At 37.3% G+C, this 24,992-nt stretch overlaps 1 protein-coding gene across 3 annotated transcripts; it reads right to left on the bottom strand.

Moving 5' to 3' along the window:
• Positions 1-1,684: 1,684 nt before the first annotated feature.
• On the bottom strand, positions 1,685-23,636 carry LOC103983738 (probable serine/threonine protein kinase IRE). 3 transcript variants are annotated; one of them, XM_009401013.3, is made up of 18 exons: positions 23,310-23,636; positions 22,978-23,175; positions 21,895-22,873; positions 21,602-21,801; positions 16,367-16,539; positions 15,908-16,133; positions 14,876-14,968; positions 14,660-14,800; positions 14,412-14,504; positions 5,897-6,104; positions 5,661-5,746; positions 4,461-4,549; positions 3,024-3,075; positions 2,891-2,947; positions 2,636-2,812; positions 2,475-2,552; positions 2,087-2,385; positions 1,685-2,003 (listed from the first exon to the last, which is right to left on the bottom strand). In XM_009401013.3, exons 1-17 carry the CDS (start codon positions 23,313-23,315, stop codon positions 2,305-2,307), a joined length of 2,937 nt encoding a protein of 978 aa, XP_009399288.2. In that variant the 5' UTR covers positions 23,316-23,636; the 3' UTR covers positions 1,685-2,003; positions 2,087-2,304. The 3 variants fall into 3 exon arrangements, with proteins under 3 accessions (XP_009399288.2, XP_018679879.2, XP_018679881.2); XM_018824334.2 differs by lacking the exons at positions 1,685-2,003; positions 2,087-2,385; positions 2,475-2,552 and having other exon boundaries at positions 2,737-2,812; positions 2,891-2,952; XM_018824336.2 differs by lacking the exons at positions 1,685-2,003; positions 2,087-2,385; positions 2,475-2,552; positions 2,636-2,812; positions 2,891-2,947 and having other exon boundaries at positions 3,028-3,075; positions 5,661-5,742.
• Positions 23,637-24,992: the final 1,356 nt, after the last annotated feature.

Here is a 24,992-nt window from a genome sequence, read left to right as displayed (position 1 = left end):
CGACGACAACGTCTACTCCATCATGACGCCACCCGCCTCTACGAGGAGCGCACCACCGACCTCATCGTTGCTCTTCTCGCGTCACTCTGCATCTACATTGACGTTGATGGTGATGGTCACCGTGATATCTCTAGCGAAGATGGAGGCCACCTCACTGTTGACCCATTGGGAGGATCCTAGCATCGACCTAAAGCTTGGGTCACCCGAGTTCTTCCCACTCCCTCTGCTATCACGTTAGTTCTGGCACCATATCTCGTTAAGAGGCTCTCTCGTCATTTTGCATCTACGTTGGCATTGATGCAGACGTATTAGATGTTGTCTAGGTCAAGCCGACTGCTAAGGAAACTCAACGACCCGATTCGAGGGAGGTGGATCATAGCGTCCACGACGGAGTATGCCACCTTGCAAGAGTCATACAAGTCGAAGAGTTGGAACCAATTGACGATGGATGTTGCCCTATACGGTGTAGCATTGGGCACCAACCAAAGCTTGTCCACGTTGCTACCATTATGCGAGAGGCGATTGGAGCAAAGGGCGAGCATGGCCGTGAACAGGTCAGGGGAGGCAATGGAGTTTTTCTTGCACGTGATGAAGTGTTCCTAATGAGAGCAAACCGGGGAGGGAGGGGGAGGAGGAGGTAGGTAGAGGCGTCTTCAACTATAGCAAGGTGGGAGAGGAATTTGGGGGTTCTGAGGTGCTACTCCCAAGAGAGGGGGATGGGGAGCCACCACCATTATCTATTTTGATGTTGATGTAGTTTCCGAGCAGTAACTGCATCAACGTTGACATAAATGTAGAGCAGCACGAGGTGAGCGACGATGAGATTAGCGGCATGCTCCTCGTGAAGGTAAGTGGCGTCATAGTGAGAATGAATCTTATTGTCATTGGAGGCGACCAGGCAACTACGTCAATGTTGATGTCGTCGATCGTCGTCTACTATCAAATTTTAAAATTATTTTTATCCTTTATTTTCATGTTTTCATCGATAAAATTGATATCGTTATGATAAATAAACCTAGATGTTTCGTTTTCGTAACCATAAGAATGTCAATATAACTTTTTAAAGTGTAAGAACAAAAAATAACTAACTATAAAGGATAATATACTAAAAGATGAGACTCCCTTAATCAAATGAAACAAATTTAGTTTTTTTTTCTTACATGTATTACCAATATAGCATATATATCGTTCTAAAATTAAGACTCTGGACCTATCTCACCAATATTCATCCAAATATTATACTTTAGCCATTACAGTCCAATATTTAAATATAAATTTGTTAAAATTAGGAACTGCTAGTGGCAGCTGATGCACAGTGGTTTTCTCCTCTGTTGTTTTCATACAATTCATATGAGCGGGTGAAGAGAAAACTCATCACTAGTCATAAGCGCATGCCATCGCAGGATACACATTTGGACATTCTGATCAATTAATTTCAGATCAAGGACCAAAATTACTAGGGAACTTAAAGATACTAGTCCCACAAGAAGACATCATCTCATGTGGTTTTGTTAACAGTGGTTTAGGGTTTATACTTTACAATAAAGTACAGTATCAATTAGCTTGCAGATTCTTCCCAAAAGACAAAGAAAAGAAAGCAAAAGTAACAGACAGTAAGGTCTTCTAAGTACAGAAATGAACTGTCATCGATGAACCACGATTAAAAGACTATCCAGTAGATCTGATGAACAAGCAAAATCATAATGGATCCAATTGCAAATAATTCACAACACTTCAAGAATTACCTGAAGGCATGAATGATCACATGAATTTATGCCTGACCAATATTTGTAATTTTGCAAGCTGAACACAAGTCCCAAGTGTTGGTGCCATATACCACTGTACAAATTCTGGGATTGCGAAGCCTTCTAACAATGGCTTACAAACCTCCCAATTAAACTAAGACCTTAAGTACAACATATGCAATAAGATAACTTTGAATTTGGATGATGAGTTGCTGATAAACCAGATTGGTAGTTATGATGTGCTATTTACAGTTTAATCTGGAGACATTAAGAATGAAAGGATCAGAAGAAGTGGAACAAAACAGAAACATTGAACTCAAGATTGGCAAACAAAACCTCACCTAGCATACAAGTTGGAAGTCAGTTCCGCCGTGTATCCCAGTTAAGTAGGACCAAACTGCCATTTATTAGTGTAATGCTGTGGCAGATGTGCATCTCCTAAATAAAAGAAGGCCAGGCATGTTGCAGAAATCATTTAGCAGGTATCATTGAACACATCCAGCTCTTGAAACTTTTAAATAGGTAGCCATGGAAGCAAATTATTGTCTCCAAATTGGTCTCAAGGTTGAGAAGCTTCTGCTGAATCTTTGCTACATTTTGTTATAAGATCATAGTTGATAGAAGCCAGTTGTGACAAATTCTGAACAAAATTTACAGGATTACATTATAAGATATATAGAGCACAAACTAATAATAATCTAAACAATTTTGTTTCTGCAAAACTCTCACCTTAAAAGAAAAGTTACTAAAGGAATACTTCACAGAGAGTGTCGGTCCAAAGTCTGCCATACTGCCACATTGATCTCCCTGATCAAAGAAAATTTTAAAGAGAATTAGAGCTCCATTTAATAACCGATTTCATGAAATTGATTAAAAACACATCTCTGTACATCTTCATCCAAGATGGAGCTGTGAGGGCTGCTGCAGCAGCTCGTACTGCATGCATCAGACATATTATCGTATTCACGAGATGTTCCATGAAGCTGTTCGTCTGCTGCATTCCATGGATGGCGGCTGGCAAAGTAGCTTGTGTCATCATCACCTTCGGTTGAGGGGATGAATGCTACCTGTGGCAAGAAAACAACCTTTTTGTTTGTGTCACAAAAGCAGAAAACTTGGATGACAGTTAATCTCAGTCATGTAACCTTCTGCCTGGCGAGCATATCCCAATTGATGGTTCTGAAGAAAGGATGAGATTTCACCTGTCCTAGTGATGAAAAACTATGTCAGGCTTTACCACACAAATAAAATATGTTCATCAAGCTAAAAGAGATTTACCTCCCCAGCCCCAGTTGCTCCAAGTCTTTGGACTGGGTTCTGACTTAGCAATCTGAATCCAATGAAAGATCAAATTAGATAGTAGTTTTAGTTTTCAATTTCCTATAATGCATATTAAGGAATCTTGAGATTTTAATGCTCAACAAATCAAATAAACTGCACTAAAATGTATCATATAAATTCACAAAATATGAAGATATTAACTCTACAGATAAAGAGATAGAAATATGCACAGATGATATGCAAGACGAGTGAACATGGTTTTGCTAGGGAAATAGCCAAAACACTCAGTTCTAATAGAAAATAGGATAAAAATGTCTCTAAATGTGAGACTGGTCAAACAAAACATTTGATCAAGTAATGTCCACAGATTTATATGCACATTTAAGGTCCTTTAGTATGACTAATGGAATACATGCATTGGATAAGGTAGCATCTGGGATACTTCCTAAAATTATCTATTCTTAATCTCCCATCTGGTTGTGATGGTCATCCTCCATGTAACAAATATTTTCCGCTTCACTAGCTTGGTGTTGATAATACCTTCATGTTTGCTCATTAAGATCTTATTTTTCAAATTGGAGTTTACAGTTCATCTTAACATGTTTTTCTGATCCTATGTCTTAACTTTGTGCAGTCACATCTTAAACACAAACAGAATTTTCTTTAAGTAGAAATATACCCTGTGTAGTGGTAGAATCAGAAGAATATTGTACATATTGACCACAAACATCATTGTCCTATTTATGCATTGGGTATGTGAATATGGAGTAGCAAATTGTTGGCAGATTTGGTTATTTTCTCTTTGATAAAGGTTTCTTCGTTCTTTCCAACCAGATTTTGGCTAATCTAAGTCCCACGATCTAGCATTTACCTAAATGGATTTGTAACTTTGAATATTAAATAAGAATTGCATGGGTAGTTTCCTGAAGACGAAAACACTAATGGGTTAAATGTCACTTAGAACATAAATTGCTACCAGCTAGTCAGCTACCATATTCACTAATGTCATATGGTCAAGCAACGTAAATACAATATGAACATTTGATAAATAGAAAATAGTTATTCAGACTTTCTTCTGAATTTCTCGAAGTAGTGCACATCTATGGCCATCAGCTAAGTGACTGTTATAGACTACTACTCACTCCCCCTTATATAGGCTTATCAAATGTCAATATATTTGACAAATCATTCAGTATGGCAGGAGCAAAGCTGCTTATATTGACCCTCCTAAACCCTACATTGGTGGAGCCTCATGTGTTGGACCACCCTTTTCCTTTTATTTGACAATTCATGCAACATAGAAGATATCAAAGAAAAATGCGGTAAAGTAATATTTTTCTAGTATATCACTTAAAGCGTTATTGAAGAATTTTTCTGCAGACAATAGAAAAAGGCAAAAAAAAAAAAAAATTGACTATAGCTCTCAGATCTTACTTATCAATCAAATCATGAGCCTCAAAACTCATCTCTTCTGGTACTTGTGGCCAAGGTATATCCCGATTCATAATATTATCAAAAATTTTCTGCAGTTAGCAGGATGAATGAATTTTGGAGAATATAAAAAGTACAATAATGAATGAACACAGTAAGTTCTCAAATAGTTGTATGAGAAAAACTGACAATAAGGAATCCAGGGATAAGCCGAATTATATGAAAACAATTGCATGGCATTGTTTTTGTTGTTATTCTTAATGCTGATCAACCTAGAACCTAACCTGAAAGGGCTAGTCCAAAGATATTAGTTCTTGGATCATAATTATCCAAAATCTTTCCAATGAACATCCAACATAGAATTTAGGAAGCATCAAATGTGGCTAATGACAATCAAAATTAAGACCCTAATGATTACAATCTCAAAAACAAGTTAGAGCATCTCCTGATTTATTAAGACTTATACAATGATAACCTTATCTCATACTGCTGATTTAGGTATATTTTGAATTTAGATATAACATATTTCAGAATTCTGTAGCAGTTTAACATGGCAATTTTTCACTTTCAGCTTAAGTGTTCAATATTTACGCCAGTGCAAGGGAAAACTGGTTTATGATGGCACCCTACACTTAATTGCAATATATTCTCCTTTTTTTTGCTTTAATTTGATGTTCATATATCTTGTCTAATATTTTAGGGGTAAATCTTGGCTCCACAGTAAGATTGCATGTCTCCAATGTAAGTGTGAAGTGTTAAGACTTTTTATTCTATGTTCATAGATTTTGTCATATATTTTAAGGGTAAGCCTTGGTGCCACAGTAAGATTGCTTATTTCCAAACTAAGTGTCAAGGGTTAAACTTACAGAAACTACTTCTCTATTTACAAGGAGTAAGCAGCATATGTTGAGCCTCCCCAAACTCGAAGTAGTCTTGTACAGTGCACCAATTTTAGTTAACGAAATCATTTGCTTTGATATTTCTAGTTTCATTCTTACAAAACTTTTTAATTAGAATTGTGATCTGAAAACAAGGATTGTCATTCCATCATACTGGTCTCTAGGCGAATTGGAAGAAGCAAATCAAATTCAAATTATCAAGTGTATGCCATGTAAATCTTAATGTTGTTCGTACACTAATCCTTACTATATTAAATTAATTCCCAAAAACTCTTGAAAACTTAGTGGATTTTTAATTGCATACCTGTGGATGCTCTGCATTGAATGGGGGAATACCTACTAGAAGTTCAAAGAGGACAACACCCACTGACCACCAATCTGCAGTTCTGCCTACAATCCAGAGATCATGAGTCAAAATATTCAGACTTAAAGTGTAAAAGACATTTTTATGAAAACAGAAACACAAGGAGTGCATGTGAAGAGAAAACATTCATCTTCTTCTTCAAAAATTTGGAAGCATACAAGTCTAACATGACAAACCATGTTGCATTCCTAGAAGTATCTCCGGTGCCAAATAATCAGGAGTTCCAACAGCTGATTGTTTTCGCCTCTGCTCTCGTTTTAGTGCTCGTTGTTCTGCTGGAATTGGTTCATCATCACCTAGGATAGCAGAACCGCTGACATCTGGACCTGATAAATCATCGGTGCTATTGATAAGACCAACCTTAGAGAGTCCAAAATCAGTCAACTGCATCACAAAATAAGAGACTTAATAAGCTTACAGATAATGTGATATTCGAAAAATAAAATAACATAGTGCCACAGTGCTAAACTTCAAAAGCAAAATGAGAAAACTCAAACGAGAAGCCATATTTGTTCCTATCACATTCAATTTTAGCTATCACCAAAAGCATAAGATGCAAATTATTTCACAATTTGGATAGAAACTTTGGCTTATTAAGGCTACAATTGGTAATTAACTTAGCTAACAGCTCCAACAATGGAATCCACCATTCCAAACCTATAAGAGAACCAAACGTACAACACTTGCCAAGAAATGACCTGAATTTCATATTTCAAACAGTTTTTTTGTTCTATCACTATGCTGAACTGGTCTCTCTCATATTATGGATTTCCGAAAGCTTGAGATCAGAAATTTAGGCTGTACAAAACAAAGAAATAAAATTCTTAACTCCTCTAATTCTCTTAGGTTATTATAAAAATCAGATTGTTCTGAAAATTTGTGTATTTATTTAAATTTTCATAGGTTTTTAGTTGATTAAGAGTTAAAATTTCAAAGTTTGGATAGACCACATAGTTGATTGAGGTTATTTTGTGCTGTAAGTAATCTAAAACCAGTGGTCAGCCATTAGTTTCGAAGTTTAAAGATGAATAAGTGTATAAACATTATCTTTTAGAAATCAAGCCTATCTTGAGCAAATTAGGATAAAAAATGGATGCCCTGTGGAACATTATTGAATGCTAAAATGTTAATGGATGTCCAATGGACCATTGTTGCAATCTCAAATACTTATGATGTTAGATATGGATTAGATTAATGTATAAGACTTGATGAACCTACTATTGATAACATCAGCGAATGATCTAAAAAGCGCTAGGCACTAAGATCCCAAAATACCCGAGGCGCTAGGCATCTAGCCAAGCGAAGCGAGGCACTCTAAAATATTAAAATATAAAAAATATATAATACAATTGATAAATAATATTTAATCTATTGTTAACAGTATTTAATCCACTGTTAACAGTAGTTAGACGGCAGAAAAGATTCACCAACAGTGGAAAGTGGGGAAGGAGAAGGCGACGATGATCGAGAAACTTTCAGACGACACCAGCGACAGTGGAGGAACCTGCTGATGGCAGCAGCAGTGGCTGAGGTTGCTTCGGACGAAAGCAGTAGCAGCAGAGGAAGCTGTGGACAACGATGCCGTGGTGGAGGAAGCTTCAGATATGTTCGTCGGTGGCGAAGGAAGCTGCGATCCTCTCCCTCAACAGTGGAAGGAGCTGCACATGAAAGCAACGATAGCGAAGGAACAGTGCACAAATGCTAGACCTTCGGACCCATCTGTTGATGACAGAGGAAGCATCGTTCCTATATGTCGGAAGCAAAGGCAACAACAGAGGAAGCATCAACAGTGGAGGCAGTGGCTGTGCACAAAGTATGGTTTATGGGTCAAGGTCGCAAGGGGGGTGGTTGGGTTTCTGTGTGTAGCTTTAGTAAAGCTATTTAGGTTAGTTGGTTTAATCGAACCAACTAAACTACTATTCAACCGAACCATACTAAGTCTAGTTCTTCGGTTGCTTTACTTCAACTAGGCACTCGCCCAAGGAGCTTGGTGCTTGGGTTCATGCGAGCGCCCAGGTGACACTTTAATGAAGCGCACCACCTGAGCAAGCTTTGAGGAGCTCGAGCCTCATGTCACCCCACCTGAGCTCCTAGGCCAACGCCTATTTAAACCACTAACTTGAGCGGAGCTTTTTTGTTCACATGGTTAAAGTTAGTTGTGTTTAACTTATTGGGGTTGTAAAAGTATCTAGTCCGATCGAGATGAGAAAGATACATAGATTTGTGAGCCAAATTGGGCACTGCCACATGTGGATGGTGATGGAGCAGCTAAAGTGGTGCCCATATCCATTAGGAATTGATTTTGGATTTACTTTATGCAAGACTTGTGGGCTTATCGGTTGTTATTGGGCATAATCACTTTGACCCTATCATTAAGGACCATTGCATTCAAGGTATCAAATTTTGCCTAAACTGGTATGTACCCAATCCTATTTATTAGTCCAAGGTTGAACCAGCACATGGACCGGGACTTTTCATCACGTTCAGATTGGTAAGCATGTTACCACTCGAAAACCTGCAGAAACTAGGTGGAGTGAACCAGCACATATTACCAGGACTTTTCACCATGTTTGGATTGATAAGCATGTTACTTGAGAACAAATGAAATATGGTGTACATGTATAGTAGATGTGCAAATATTGTTATTTTAACCTTTAAGTAGTTTACTTGAGAACAATCATATAGTGAAGTCATCTTCCAATTAATTGCATATATATAATATACCATGATATCAGCTGCATTATAGAGGACAAGAACAGCCAATTATCTGCATTTACTGCTATGCTATTTTGTTGCAGACCTCAATGCATTAATTAAAAGTATAAAAGAGATTTGCGCAAACAGACATAAATATGGTTTATCCCTTCTAAAGTTCCTAATTCCTATATCAAAGATTAAATGAAAACAGAGGATCTGAATTTGGCAAAATCTCATAAGTTTATTATTCTATAACTTAATGGCATAGAAATACCCACTACTAGTTCCAGTAATTGAAAATTTAGATTCAAATTCTAGGTTTGCAAGATTTTATTAGAACAAGTTACAAGTTGATTGTATTTGAGTCTTCATTCTAATTTCTAATCTAATTTGATAAACCTTGTTTTTTATCTGCATGAACATAACATAATTTATCCAGCACAATTAGAATTTCAAAATCACAATGAATTTGTCTCCCCTTGCTCAATGGAAACATAATTCATGCATCAGTAGCAATGGCAATATCAATTTGTAGTATATATGTTGAGATCTATCAAATCTGTCAAATCTGCTGTGATTTGATTTGATATGTCAAGATCTGCTACGATTTGATTCTTGACATGCTACCTTATTTGAAGTGATAGACTAGGCTATGATTGCTGATTCATTCCTAGTTGTATTACCTTATTTGTGTACATTTGCTAGTTATATATTTCCTAGATTAGCACTTAGATTTATTTAGGTAGCTGTTTCCTTTCTTCTTTTCTCTTGTTTGACTATATGTACTTCATCTTGTATACAAACAAAAGTGACAACTGAGAAACTCTCTTCTTCTATTGTCTTGTTCATGGTATCAGAGAAAGGTTAAGTTCTGTTTTTCTTTTTCTACAGTCTGTAGTATACGGCAGATTAGTTTCTTTCTCTCGGCCTTCATTGTCGAGTGATTCTTCTTGTTTCCAACCATGTCAGAAACTCTTTAAGTTTGTTTCTAATCTTCCTAAACCTGCCCACACTCAAATCTTCCCTTCAATTAGAAAGCCATACCCTCCAAATCTGTACCGTTAAACTAAGTAGGAGAAATTTTATAGAGTGGTCTCAATCCATGAAGCTCTTTCCAATGAATAAAGGGAAGTTCAAGTATGTGAATGGGGCTGCAAAGGTACCAGCCTTGGAATATGCTTCACACGAAACTTCAGAGAACGAGAATGCGACATTCAAGTTGTGGCCGCTTCACTTCATGCAACCAGAAATCAGCAAGACATAGCTTCTTCTTCCTATGACTAGAGATATTTGGGATGTTGTCAATAAAACCTACTCTAACGTAGATTTTACTTCTCAGATTTTCCAAATCAAAAGGCACATTCAAAAGACAAAGCAAGGTACATCAAGCATCACAGATTACTACAATAATCCGCAAGGTCTATTGGCTGAATTAGACCTATATCAAAAATCTGAAGATGGAATCTGCTGCTGACACTAAAAAACTGAGAAACTTGTTGGAGATGGAGAGGGTATTTCAATTCTTATTGGGTTTAATTTCTGAATTTGATCAGGTATATGATCGTGTTCTTAGTAGACAACCTTTTCTTGATCTTGATGAAGCATTTACCCTAGTTCGAAGTGCAAAAAGCCAATAGGAATTGCTAAGCAGTAAAGAAATAGATTATGGCAAGAAAATAGTGGAAAACTCTGCCTTGGCAAGCTCAAAGATACTTCCCAATGCCGAAGACAACAAGAAGATGGGAGATGGTGTGATTATTGCAAGAAACTAAAACAAACCAAGGAGACATACTAGAAACTGCATGGTAAACCTTAAAGCAATGCAGACAACCACAGAGATTCAAGTTGGAGGAAATCAAGGGGATTTCGAGACACCTTTGTTCAGTAAGGAATAGCTAGACATTTGTATGGACTTCTTAGCCAAACTTAAACCACCACAAATCCATATCCTACATGTTCTCTTGCAAAACAAGGTAATATTCCAACTGCCCTCCACGTTTCCTCTAACCAAGCACTTTGGATAGTTGATTCGGGTGCTAGTGATCATATGACCAGTCTTTCTCACATGTTCTCCTCCTATACTCCATGTCCTGGGAACATTAAAGTTCGTATTGCTGGTGGATCTTTGTCACCAGTTGCAGGAAAAGGTTCTGCTGTTCTCTCAAAGAACCTAATTTTGAAATCTATTCTGCATGTTCCTAACCTATCCTGTAATCTCTTATCCTTAAGCAAACTCACAGAAGATTCAAATTACGTGGCTAAATTCTTTCCATCTCATTATGAGTTTCAGGATATGGGCTCGGGAAGGATGATTGGCAGTGCTAGAGAGGTTAATCAACTTTATTACTGTGAAGGTAATGCTTCCTTCGATGGACACGCTTAAGCTGTAGGCAGTTTCTCTTCCTTTTATGATATGGATGAAATAATGTTATGGCACTATAGATCAAGGATTTTAATTTTGAATAATACCACCTGTACCGGGCGATACATACCGGTCCGCCAACAGACCGGTACACGTACCACCCCCTACTAGGCGGTACCGTCAATTGGGGTTGTTTCCACCCCGTTACCACTCTAAATCAGTTAGTGACGATCGATTTTGACCGTCGTTGCCCGCCACCGGGTGGTATTAGCCGAGGGACAAGAAATAAGAGGGAGAAGAAAAGGGAGAACCTGGAGATCTGACGCCGCTCTACCTCGACGATCCCGATCCGTCGCTGCGCTTCCTCGCTGGACGTTGCATATGAGATGTTGCCTCCTCCTCGCTTGAGGCGACGAGGCCTCGATGTCGTTGGCGATTTCTCCTCATCCACGCGGGGAGAAGAAGACTCGGCGATGTTACAGGGAGAAGACATCGAGCATCGTCAAGGCAACGTTTCTTCTCCCTATGCGGGCAAATGAAACGAGGCGACGTCACCTCGTCGCCCTTTTTTGCGTGGGAAGAAGAAAACTTCAATTTCTTCTCCCCACGTGGGCAAAAAAACGAGGTAACGTCGCCTTTTTTTAAAACTTATATTTATATATATATATATATATATACACACACACACACACACACAAAGAGCTGTACACCAGAACGTACCGCTCAGTATACTCGTACCGTACCGAGCTGAGCTTGATACTCTGATACGGTAAGAAATTACGAACCTTGCTATAGATTAGGTCATTGTAATTTCAAGTACTTGAACAAGTTGATTCATTAGCTTTTCAAGAATAAGAATATCTTTCAAATTATCAACTTGCCAAACATCATCGTGTCATGTTCCCTTCACAGTCATACAAACCATCCCGACCTTTTTACTTAATCCATAGTGACATTTAGGGGCCTTCAAAAGTCAAAAACATTACTAGAACTAGGCAGTTTATTACTTCTATTAATGTTCATACTAGAGTTTGTTCAGTATATTTGTTAAAAGAAAAATCTGAAACTGCTATGGTGTTTCAAAACTTCTACACTATGGTCAACACCCAATTCCATGCCCAAATGCAAATCCTTAGAACTAATAAATGGAGGAGAGTACTTCAAATCCATTCTTAAAAACTTTCTAATGGAAAAGGACATTATCCATCAAACTTCTTGTGTTGATACACCCCAACAAAATGAAATAGATGAAAGGAAAAATCGTCATCTATTAGAGGTAGCTCGGACAGTTATGTGTACCACAGGAGTTCATAAATATATTTGGTAAGAGGTTGTCCTAATTGTATCTTATTTAATTAATAGGATGTCAACCCAACTACATAATTTTCAAAAACCCCTAAACATCCTCCTACAAACCTATCCACAAACTCGAATCTTTAGTAATTTGCCTCCAAAGATGTATAGTTGTATAGCATTCGTTTATACACATAGTCATAACAGCACCCAAAGTCTTCAATTTCAAATAATACCGCCCGGTACGGGCGATACATATTGGTCCGTCCGCAGATCGATCCATGGACCACCCGTTACCGAGCGGTGTGTGTGTGTGTGTGTGTGTATATATATATAGATATAAGCCGACGTCGCCTTTCCCTTCTCCTATGTGAGGTGACGCGACGTCGCCTTTTATAAAATTATTTATATATATAAAAAATTTTAAATATAAATATTATATATATATAAGATTTTTTTTTACTTTGGTGATGTCTCCGAATTTTTATTTTATTATATAATATATATATATATATATATATATATATATATATATATACCTATATTGAATGGTATAACGCTCGGTATATAGTATCATACCATACCGAGTGAATGTCGAAACTCTGGTACGATACGATATTTCAATCCTTGACAGCACCAAACTTGATCCACGAGCAAAAAAATGTGTTTTTTTAGGCTTCTCACCAACTCAGAAGGGATACAAATACTTTGATCCTCTTACAAAATAGTTTTATGTAAGTACAAATGTCACCTTTTTTTTTTAAATCAATCTTATTTCTCCCAAACTTCTCTTCAAGGGGAGAACCATTTGAAAGAGAAGTTTTAGAAAACTATTATAACCAAGGTATGCAGTTTCGAATAATACCACCCAGTATATATATATATATATATATACATCGTACCGTACTGAGCGAATGTCGAAACGCCGGTACGGTACGATATTTCAAACCTTGATTATAACCCTACCTATGAATTCTCCTTCTAGATTCATTCCTAGTATATCTCCTTAAAGTTCACCTTCTGAATCCATTCCTCTCACAATTCTACCTTCTTAGCCACAACCTATTCTTTGTACCACCAATTCAATATTATAACCCCAATCTATTATTCCATAACATGAAAACTCTGATGCGGTGGGAGACTTAGTGATGGATAAACAACAATCAGAGATACATGTCTATACAAGGAGGCGTAACTGACAAGGTTTGAGGCAACAACCACACAATGCTTGCCAAGAGTCAGCTTCGAGTGCAACTGATCATGAAACTTCAGGTATTCCAAACCATTCTTTATGCCTAGAACCTGTGAGTTTTAAAATCTTGATATTCCTATTACTATTAAAAAAGAAACGAGCTCATGTACCATTTATTTTATTTCCAATTTTGTGTCATATCACAAATTATCCTCTTCTTTCAGATCCTTTGTTTCTAGCCCAACCAACAATACATCAACCAATAGCCCAAATTTTGTGTCATATCACAAATCAGATCCTTTGTGTCATATCATAAATTATGTGAAAAACTGATAGCCCAACCAAATTCTGTTTTTCAGATCCTTTGTGTCATATCACAATTTTGTGTCATAGCCCAACCAACAATACGTCAACCGATAATATATTATTGATTATCCATAGAGTAATTAAATATTCAAATAAATCAGTCGATGGAGAAAATGTGATTATGTGTAAAGAGAACAGGAGAAATCAAGTGTATAATAGGCCTATTAGCTCTTTGTTCATGTCACTCCAAATTATATTATATATCATAAATTACATTGTTTTGTATTTTAACATAGCAATCACCTAAGAAAATTTCTTACAAATGCTTGCATTTTCTCTCACAAACTAAAGAAATTGCTTAAGAAAAAGACGATCTGATGCATGGGGCTCTTGCTAGGGAGGATTAGCTCATGGAACTTGATTTCACCGAACTGATATGTATGAACCGGTGTTTACCTGTCGGGGTGTGAATGGGTACTTACACTGCACCACCTTGGGCAGTTTGGTCTGGTCCAGTTTTAGACAAATGGAGAGGGCTCATGATTGGTGAGCCCTCTCCACCTCCTTGTCACCTGACTGCCACCACCACTACTGCTCGTCCACCTGATGCCCACTTCTTCCTCCTCCTACCCCCACCTCTCTCTCTCTCCCTCGAAAATTGTATACTTTATATCTTTTACTGTTATAGATGAAGCTCAATGAGCTTGTATCATTCTACAAACATTTAGAATAAGAGAATCTATTTTTCGTTGACATTTCAAATATTTAAAGTTCTAGTTATAATAACAATGAGTAAGGGTGATTTGTAGGCAAGAGAAGAACTGAGTAAACCGATACTGACCTTAATGTGACCATCCCAAGCAATCAACAAGTTATCAGGCTTAAGGTCTCGATGAATTACATTCATAGAATGCAAGTATTCCAGAGCAAGAACCTGAAACATTATTTCTACAGTTATACCAGAGCAATATTCTGAACCATTATTTCTACAGTTATATCAACCTTCACATATAAAATATTCCCAGGTGTAAATTATGTAACAAAATGGATCATACCTAGATTTCTAAAGACAAAAGATTTGTTACTTACTACTTCAGCCACATATGTACGTGCCATATCTTCATCCAAACAGCCTAAATTTCTTAGCAATGAATATAAATCCCCTCCATTTATGTACTCCATCACAAGATAGAGATTTTCCCTACATGTGAAGGAGTAGAAGAAGCGCACCTGTGTATTCACAAATTAAAATTAAATACACACCTGAAGTAGTTGGGATGCTGAATGTTAACCAGAAATACTTACCACAAAAGGGTTTCGAGCTGATATCAGAATGTTACGTTCAGCTAAAATACTTTCAACTGCATTCTTGCGTACCATATCAGACTTTTTAAGAACCTACATTTATACAGAAAAAATTAGCATGTTCATTGATAAATTTTTTGTAACTCATAGGATTTCAAGTCAGGAGATATTATAGTGGAGAAAGTATAACATTCAGTAAGATATGATGAATCAGGACTCATTTATCAAGTAGTAACCTAATGAATTGTGGCCACAACTATGCAGCTTTAGAAATCTATGTACTTTAAGACAACCAGGCATATCATTACTATTGATTTTGTGTTACACAAATAAAAGTCTACTTTAAACCTGATAACATATCTCAGGTTATAACAAGACCTTGGGATGGACTTACATAGTATGTACCTATTGTTTAGTCATCCCATTTTTTTCATTTTTAAATGTTTGAATGTTTTTTCTCACTAAGGTGAAGCAAAAAAAGAATGTGGCATCCCAAGGGCATTATAATGTTGTAGGAGTGCCTTTTTGTAAACTAATGAGAGACATGTGACGTTCACAAGTAGGAGAATTAGGAGATATTACATCTAGGTGATTATCGCAGATATGGATAATGAGGATAATGTAATGGATTGTAGAATCTACAAAGACCCTTGTCATAACACAGAGAAATGGACGTGAGAGAGTAACAACAGGCTGCAGTGCATTAATGAATCTTATCACTGTACCTGGAAACCAAAGCATTTGCATTAAATAATTTCTGAAGGAACTAATTTTTCTAGTATTTCTTTAACATCAACACACAACTGACTTCAAAAGATACGAATATGTTTCATGAATAAACCCACCCCATATAATTAAGAATGGTAATTAAAATGTTGAATTATGCTTGAAAAGGCATGACCAGATGGAAATGGCTAGTATCAAAAATGGAAGAAACAAAGATAACACGACAAATATACAATCAGAAAAGACATGATTATTCATTAATGTTCTTCTGATGTCCAATTTAGGTGATAAATCCAATAATATTACCTTTATTGCAAAAAGGTCACCTGTGACTCTTTTCCTTGCAAGGAAAACCCTTCCAAATGCCCCTCGGCTTATTGGTTTTATGATTTCAAAATCCTCGATGGATGTTCGATCCTTTAACTTTGCACCCAAGGTTCTACCATTCCCCAAAGATCCATCATCTACTATCACACTTGAGACATCTTTAATCCCATCATCGATCTGCCCACATAGATGTATGAATTTCTCCCTGTTGAACTAAAAGGATTAATCAAAAGTACACAATTGTCTAAAGAACAACAAATTCTGAGTAACACTATGGTATTTTTTTTCAGCTAAAATTTGTATTTTAAAACAAATAATTCAGTGTTAAAACTCTTGATCTCATTCTGGTAAGTCTCTCATTAATGTCAAAAAATGTTAGAACAATGAAAAAAAGCAACCCATCTGAACATGCAATCTGCAATAGAAATTGTAACTCACTGTAGTAACTTTGCAATCTGTCTTCCAAATGTCTCAACAACAAGTCCGTCGACCTTTCTAGTATCAACAACAGCATTTAAATCTTCTAAACAGGAGCTCAAGTCCTCAAGTGAACTGTAATTGCAAGTTTTTATTCTGGCAATGCAGCGAACTATATCCAATAAACTCTCTATCTGCCAATGCATGATACAATAGAAGTTCAATAAAAGATGAATCACAGTGTCTAATTGAGATAAGGATTAAGCACTAAGTTCCGTTAAGACATTTCAATTAAAAAGCTTCAAAGATGAAACAATATAATAAATTCTGAGAATTACAAGAAATGTTTTGCTTTATAAGTTGATCAGCTCAGAATAACTAGCATAAGTAGACAACCCAGCATGATGCTGCAATTCCTCTAACTGATCAATCAAGCTTGAACGCCATTCCAGTTTCTAAGGCAATATAGCTATAATGCAGTTTTATCAGGTTATTTTGGAAATATACTATAGTGACATACCATAGTGAATTATTCTGAACTATCGACAGAAATTGAGGCTGGAAAGTAAGGACTGAGCCAACAGTGCATGTTTGTCATCTTAATGCCTCAAGCTATCTTGAGGTAGAATCATATTGATTATTTACATCGGGTTAAAACATGATTCCATGTATCTCATTTGAGAGATTTTATTAACCAGGAGATCCAGACCCTCCAATGCAACATGTCTGCCTTGCATTGTGCAAGTCTCAATTGACACCTTTTAGGCTCACAAACAAACCTCAAATCTGAGATCAGCCTGATACCCAGATCCAACCCACTTCCCATCCGTTTCAACCTGAAATCAGTCCCCTTTCTGCTTGTTCATTCGTTCTATCTCAATCTCATTATCGAATCTTCTTTCTTAAATCAAATTTCAATATCAAGCAAATCAAATTCAATCTCAAAATTGTTCTTCATTTTTTCCAATGCAAGGTAAATCTGAAGCTAAACTTCTAAATATTTTCATTCAGTTGTTCTCTATATGCCTTGACTGAAACTTTGTTTTTATCATGCTTGATTTGCTTTCTTACATCTACTTTATTTGTTCAAATAAGGCTGTATTTGTGCACGTCTAGCATAGATTACCTAAGTCTAAGTTGGATCCACTTGGTTCCATCTCAAATCCGGCCTAGAACCATCTAAATCTAGACTAGATCAACATGAAACCAGCCTAGATACATTCTGGTCCAGCCACAATCCATGCAGAGCCAGTGTGAATATGTAAATATAAGCTAGAACCATGGCTAGATCCGAACAAATCCAACCTAGATCCCTATAGTTCTAACCTAGTTCTAGTGTGGATGTGTAGATTTATGCTAGAACTTCTTAGATCCACTCTAGATCAGCATCGATCTCCCCTAGATCCTTACAGATCTAGCCTAGTTCTATGTGGATCTAGGCTGTCCTCATGTGGATTAAGACTAGAACCACATGGATGTAGCTAAAATCCACATAGATCTATCCCAGATCTGGATGGATTCAGCCAAGAATTATGCAGATGTAGTCCAGATCCACATGGATTAACCAGTATATATAAAAAATTGTCAAATCCATGTAGATTTATGCTAAATTCACATTAGTCCAGCTTAAATTCATGCAAATCTATAGTAAATCTAAGTTGTATTTCTAACAATTACATAAATATTAAAACTACAAAAAAGGGCATACCCTTGCATGAAACTCCCATCAATGTAAGGTCCAAGGAGTGTTATTGTACGCAACCTTACCTCTACATATAGAAAGTTTATTTCCATGACTCGAACCTTGATCTCCCAAGTCGCAAAAGAGCAACCTTACCAGTAATAAGGCCCATCCTCTAAATTTTTAAAACTATGTATGTGAAATCATTTAAAAATTATTGTAGTAAGATAGCACCAAATTAGCAAATAACCAACCCGGCATGATAACACACTCATTGCTTGGAACACCGTCATCATTGGTAGTGCATCCATAGGGACTATGTTGATCATAGTGGAGGAACAACCAGGATGAAGTATCATTTGGTCAGTAAATATCCAAATATAGCTAAATATGTGTAGGTCCCTCAAGATATTAGATGAATATTCAACAGAGTTGAATGCTTGGATTCAGCATAAAACATAGAAGTAGAACTTAGCTAGGTGACCATCCAAGCTGCCTATATATAATGATCACAAAAGTTGAGAGGACAATGTGTAGGACCCCGAGGTTGTGCTCGACATTTGCATTTCATTATATCACTATTACATATACAATGAGGCATGAGAGACAAACATCAATGTGATCCATCTCAACTGCCACTGAGACAGACCTGTCTCAGTTGGATTGGTCTTTCAATATAAGATATTATGGTGGTAGAATCGGCCTGATCTAGGCAAGAGAGTCGGTATGAGGCAACCCAACAACAATGGTGTCCATGAGATAGGAGTCTCAGTATGAGACAACCAGCACCAATTCTAGGGCATTAGGGGTCTTGTGAGATATTTCAGCAAAATGCCACCTCTTGATGCTGATTTTGATCCGATGATACTCTCCCCTCGGTGTGCAGATAGATCAGGATCCCTTCCACCACCAAAGTGAAGGGAGATACAAGAAAAGTAATTACAATTAGTTTAACTTCAACACATTGCTCCACATGCAACTCGAGATACTTACTTGCAAAATTGCAATCCATGATGTTTCATTCAGAAGGATGGTCTCAAAAGACAGCGCCATTTTTCATATGACTTTGCTAGGTACAACTTGAATTTGTTGTTGAATCTCAAGAAATAGTGGACTCGGATAGTGCGACCCTCATGTGTGATAACTGAACATCAAAATATTTTAGGTGTATTATAACAGAAGAATTATCTTTCACAAGTTCGTTAATGAATATATTAAATTTACTATACATTGTATGTACAAGTCAGACTGAGACTACGATGGATGGATTTAGAGGATACTATATAGTTCATGAGGTGGCTAATGATAGCGATAATTTCAAGAAGATTGTACAGCTTACGCACATGCAAGGTTATCTTTTCTAGGCAACATCTATGGCTGACATCGCATTGGTGATAGCTATTTATATTTGGGGCAATTAACCAAAAGTTATAGAAAGAAAAAGAAAATTTTGTATATGATTTTTATTTACTTAGAGAAAGCCTATAGTAGAGTCCCAAGCTATATATTATAGTGGATTTCAGACAAGGTGTATGCACTAATCATATTGATATTATATAATCAAATTTTCTATAATAAATCATGCATTTTAATAACAATCAACATGTTGGTCCATTGTAGTCCATTTAGATGTAAATTAGAGCTTAATGTATAAAAAATAAAGCCTAGATTCTTGTAAATCTAAGCTAGATCCTTGTGTTTCTAAGCTAGATCCATGAGGATTATGGCTATAAAGTCACGGTGCACTCTAACCTACTCATACTTGCCGTGGTCATACTTGCCCCAAGTGCCTCCTACCACATGGGTCGTTCATGATAATGGAGCAACAACTGCTACCATGTTATTGCATCAATGGTATACTATTTATTGGTGTCTCTTAAAATATCAAGGGAGTAATTTCATGTATGGGTCTGTAGAGACACCATTTTGATTTACAGTTTCATCACATCGACTTATCGAGTACCCCGATCCACCTATCATTGACTCACTTTGATCATTTTGGTGGTAGTATTAGGTATATGTTTTACTTTTACACCTAATTAATTATACTTATATGTTAGTCAGAACTTAGAACTCCTTTCTGTGTACATGTATTCTTTAGAATTTAGATACTGTATTTGATCCTTATCCAATATATATATATATATATATATATATATATATATATATATATATATATATATATATCAATTAGGTATTTTATTGTTTTCTATATTACAATCACTTCATTGTTATCAACGTATTTGCCAAGAATAGCTATAAAGAACTCCAAATTAGGATTTCCTTTTATGAGTCATTTGTATTTGCCAAAAATGGTCCATCTAGTTCCAAATAAAAGAAGAAAAGTTATTGTTCTAAAAGAAAATTATTGTTAGAATGCACATTTGAGGGAATAAAAATACAAATATCAACTGTACCAGTTAGTATGAACTAGTATTTATCAATCTAAACAAGTATTGATATTGAAACATATAGTTCAACACCCATACAACTTACTTTTTATGAAATTATATTAGGTGGCATAGGTCGATATATCATCAATAGAAATGGCACCACTATTTGATAGAATAATGGGACCGGTGTCGCACTGAAATTTAGATATTTGAAGGGGCATGTATCTTATTCTACACTATGTTAATAAATCCTATAAAGTAAAATTGATAGGAATCAGTGAATACAACGATATGTACATAGAAATACTTATACTAAAAAATACTCAAAGAATGCTGAGGTCATTTTCACTGAACTAGATCCTCTAAATTGAATGGCAATGATATAGAAATTTAGACTGAGATCTAATGCTTGGTTGGACATAATTTGGTGCTATTATATAGTTTAGGAAAAAAATGTAGCATTTGTACAATGTCATGACGGGAACCTACTGTTAGAAAGCAAGTTTTGAATACCAGTTTGTGTACCAATATTGAAATGCATAGCTTGATAGTTGACACTATAATTTTTTTTTTTTTATTCAATGGCACTGATTGTATAGGTGATATACCACCTGCCGATTGTATTGGTCTGATGGTTCTTGAAACTGTTACGGGATCAATGTTAAAAACTTGGTTAAAGGTATAACAAACATCCAATGACTAATTAGGCCTATTCTTGGGTCATTTCCTTTTTTATATATATACATTCTTTCAAAAACTAAGTTTCTTATTTAAAGATCGGTAGCCCTCAAAGGTTTTTGTCTACAAACAGATTAAGAAACAGTAAGCAAATATCAAACGCTAAAGGCTAGATATTGAAACATTTATAGCTTCTTTTTTTTGCATAAAGATGTTTTGTAGCTGAACTTCAGTAAACCCCAAGTACAACAGTTCATTCAGGCAACACAAAGGATGCCAAGCAAGCAACAATAGCTGGGAAGATGAGAAAGAATGACAGAAACAAAAGCACTTCTATTAGAAGAAACAAGGTTCCTCGCCTATTATTTTGCATGATCAAGATGTAAATTTCTCGCTCAATTGTTGCGTAAGGAATAATTTGCTAGACCAACTATTAAACCAACTTCGGTACCAGAAAATTTATGACAGCCTTATGTGAAATAATATGGTTAAGAATAAACAAACCTGCTGAAAGTTTTCATGATCAGCAAATGCCTTGGTTCCAAGCAACAGCAAATCAATCTGGCTAGTTCGTGGTGTCATTATTGGTGATTGCGGGGTCATACTTCCTGATGATAAAGCACTCCGTGAATTGCTTGACGTTACAGGTAGTTCATTCAAATTACTTGCAATTAGATTACCAACAACTACCCTATCCACAATTTCTGCAGAAGATAAATAGGACAAGTTATTATGACTCATAGACAGGGCATCTGATCCTTCACTTAATCATGAAGCACCAATTTTAACAACCTCACCATGGATTTCTACAATATCTGTGTTCTTTGGTGTGCAGGATGCCAGAATTCTCTCAAGTATTTCAGCAACTCCATCCAGCCTCTCATCAATAGTTAAACCCTTTGAATAACATCTATCAGCAATCGTGCATACTCTAAAATGACCCTCGGCATATATAGTCGGTATCTCAAAATCACAAATCCTACATATCATTTTTGGCTTTACATCAGCTGGAATTTGTTGATCTCCAGAATAATCAGCAGAAGCTACTTCTTCTGCCTCGGGCAATGGTTCCGTTGAACTTGCTAGGACCCCAAGGTCTTCTGTGCTAGAAGCCAATTTGGCTCTCTCTATCGGTGGCAGTGAATCTAAAACCTTTTTTGAGGGGTACTCATTCTTGTCATGGAATCTCTTCTGATTCTTCTCATTCGCTGATGGAAGCTTCTTCCAGGACGAAATCCTAGCTCTACTAGAAGGAGAATCTATTTGTTGACTAGAAAAATCATGATTAAGGAACCTATGCTCTTGGATCCTCTTCATGATGATCCTTTCCTTTGTATCCTTAGAACCCAATGAGATCTTGAAGCTCCCATCTCTCGATTCAGGATAAAATCCCAGGTCGCTAAGCTGGTGTAGCCCGAGAATATGTTCGTGCTCTCTGTAAGCACCCTCTTTCTGGAACTGAATCAACCTAGTGCACCTAGTGAGGATGAAAAGAATGCGAGTATGGACTTGCTTGAGCGTGCCCATTGGCAGTTCCTGGCGGCGGTCATCCAGATTCTGGACTATCCCCTCACAACTCGACCAGAATTCATCTGGCGACATCTCTGCACAATTCTGGGTTACCACCAGAAGATCCTCCAGAGGCTCCCGCCATTCAGGATGTGCATCCGTGTCCTTTTCGAGTATGCCCACCAAATCGCCCGCCAATACGCCTAACTCCGAGTCAACTTCTTCCTTCAACCGTTTGAATTTCGAGCGAATCACACCCATTATTTCCTATAAAACAACCATGGCATTGAATGAAATAAAGCGATTTGTCATCAAGATCCAACTTAAACTAAAACACAAAGCAAGAGAATAAGAACGAGGCAATGCATCACCTCCGGGCTGCTGAGACCTCGGAGCTTGCGGATCGGGATGTGGTGGGTTCTTTTGGAATTCAACTCATGGGAGAAGCTCTTGACGTCGGTGGGGGCCCGCTTCCGGCGGCCGCTCGTAGCACGGAGAATGGCGCGGAAGCGAGGGGACTCAATCTCCTTGGCGGCGTTAAATTTGACACGGTGGCTACCACCACCACGCTGCCATAGGATTTTCATCAAACACCATCCGTCATGGCATCCCAAACGCGAATCACACCAAGAACCCCCATGGGATTTTCATCAAACACAAAAGCGACGAACCTTGGAGAATCAAAGAACACGGATTGCCTTACCTCCATATCAACACAGAAATCGGCTTCGGGGTTGGAATTGGTCACCGGAGCCTACTTCCTCCCAACACCAGAAAAATTATCGAACAAACAGATCAAAAAACAACAATAATTGGGGACAGATTTGGTAGGAAAAAATCTACAAACACAAGATAAAGAATGGGAAAAGAAAAATTCGATGAGTTGGAACGGCCATCATCGGCCTCGATTCCTATGTTATTTGTTCGTTTAATTTTGTTTCTTCTCTCTCTATTAAAAGCCCGCGGAAATCCAGCTCGTCTTCGCGTTCGCTGCACCCGCGGTGAGACTTCAATGTCGTGAAGACCGCGATTTGGCCGTGACGTATCCGTTTTGCGAATCAGAAATGAACACGTAGTTGGTATAGACTAAGCCTTGGGAAACCTGTCCTTTTCTGCTCCTGGGTTTTGTTTAATTAGATTATTATGTCAATGTCTATTTTTGGGGGGGGGGGGGGGGGGGGGGGGGCTTAGGATTGATCGTTATCTTATTAAATCGATGGCGACTTTTAATCGTGAGATTATTCGAGAAAAAAATAATTGCCCTATTAATTTAACCTAAAATGATATAAAATTTACTTCGATTTGGTTGCAACTTATTCAAATAGGAAAACAATAAGGATTTGGTTGCCATATATTCAAGCAGGAGAATGTTGGTGTAAACAACTCGTTGATGTGGCTTGATTTGGGTCTGGATGACGGGGATCTCCCTGGGACGTTCCTCGAGACTGCTGAGGTGGCCGGATGCAGTGGTCCGATCGGGACTGGGTTGCGTGTTTTCTTCGAGAGGGGGCTCCTCGCTTGGGCGTTTAGCGGGAGGCCTTTGTCTTTGCACTTGCACACAGGTCGGGTTGGGGAGCTCGACCCGACCTTTCCGACGATCAAGTTAGTGGATAATCGCAGGGGGGTTTCTTTAGCTAAGTTGTGTCTTCTTGTGTGCCCCCTTTTCTTCTCTCGGAGCGCGAGGGTTTTTATAGTGAGAATTATCGTTGCCTGATGTGCTGGCCCGCAGGGAGCGGGATCGTACTTTTGGTAGCATCTGACATTGCCGTTGGCGTGGCGTGAGGGATCGAACCTGAACAGGGCGTTAATGCGCCTCGATCGGCGTTCTGGTTCGTTTGATCAGGTGCTGTCGGGTCGATCGAGGCGTGAAGCATCATATGGGACAGCTGACATCAACCCGAGTCTTGTCGCAATTATTACCCTCATCAGATAATAACAAGGATGACAAGATGAGTATATGTTACGGTAAATTATTAGTGTTTCGAGTGTTGGGAATTTAGAGTTATATAAAGCTCTTAAATCATCTCACTCAATCCCCACTCACATTCTTATATAAATATAAATAAAAAAATTTCTCATCATCTCTACATGAGAAAAATATATTCTCACATCTTACTCTTCTCATCATAGATATTTATTAAATAATTAAATCATAATTTTTAATATTTTCTCAGAAGTCTTTTTGGAATGTTTCGTTTGTTCACGATAAATCTTTTCATATTATGATTAGTAGTGATTTATGAATCTGAAAATGCTTACTAACCCAAATATCAGCAACAACAAAGAGGCTGTTCTTTAATATGACCTTCATTGCGTGTATCGAAAGTGCACTTCATTGTAATGTACGATTCACGTACTGCAACCTCGTTGATCCGATAACAGACAT

Source organism: Musa acuminata, chromosome BXJ1-1 (genome assembly GCF_036884655.1).
Source record: "Musa acuminata AAA Group cultivar baxijiao chromosome BXJ1-1, Cavendish_Baxijiao_AAA, whole genome shotgun sequence".
NCBI lineage: Eukaryota > Viridiplantae > Streptophyta > Magnoliopsida > Zingiberales > Musaceae > Musa > Musa acuminata.
Note: the sequence above shows the minus strand (reverse complement) of the source record. Positions and strands in the feature narration are given on the sequence as shown.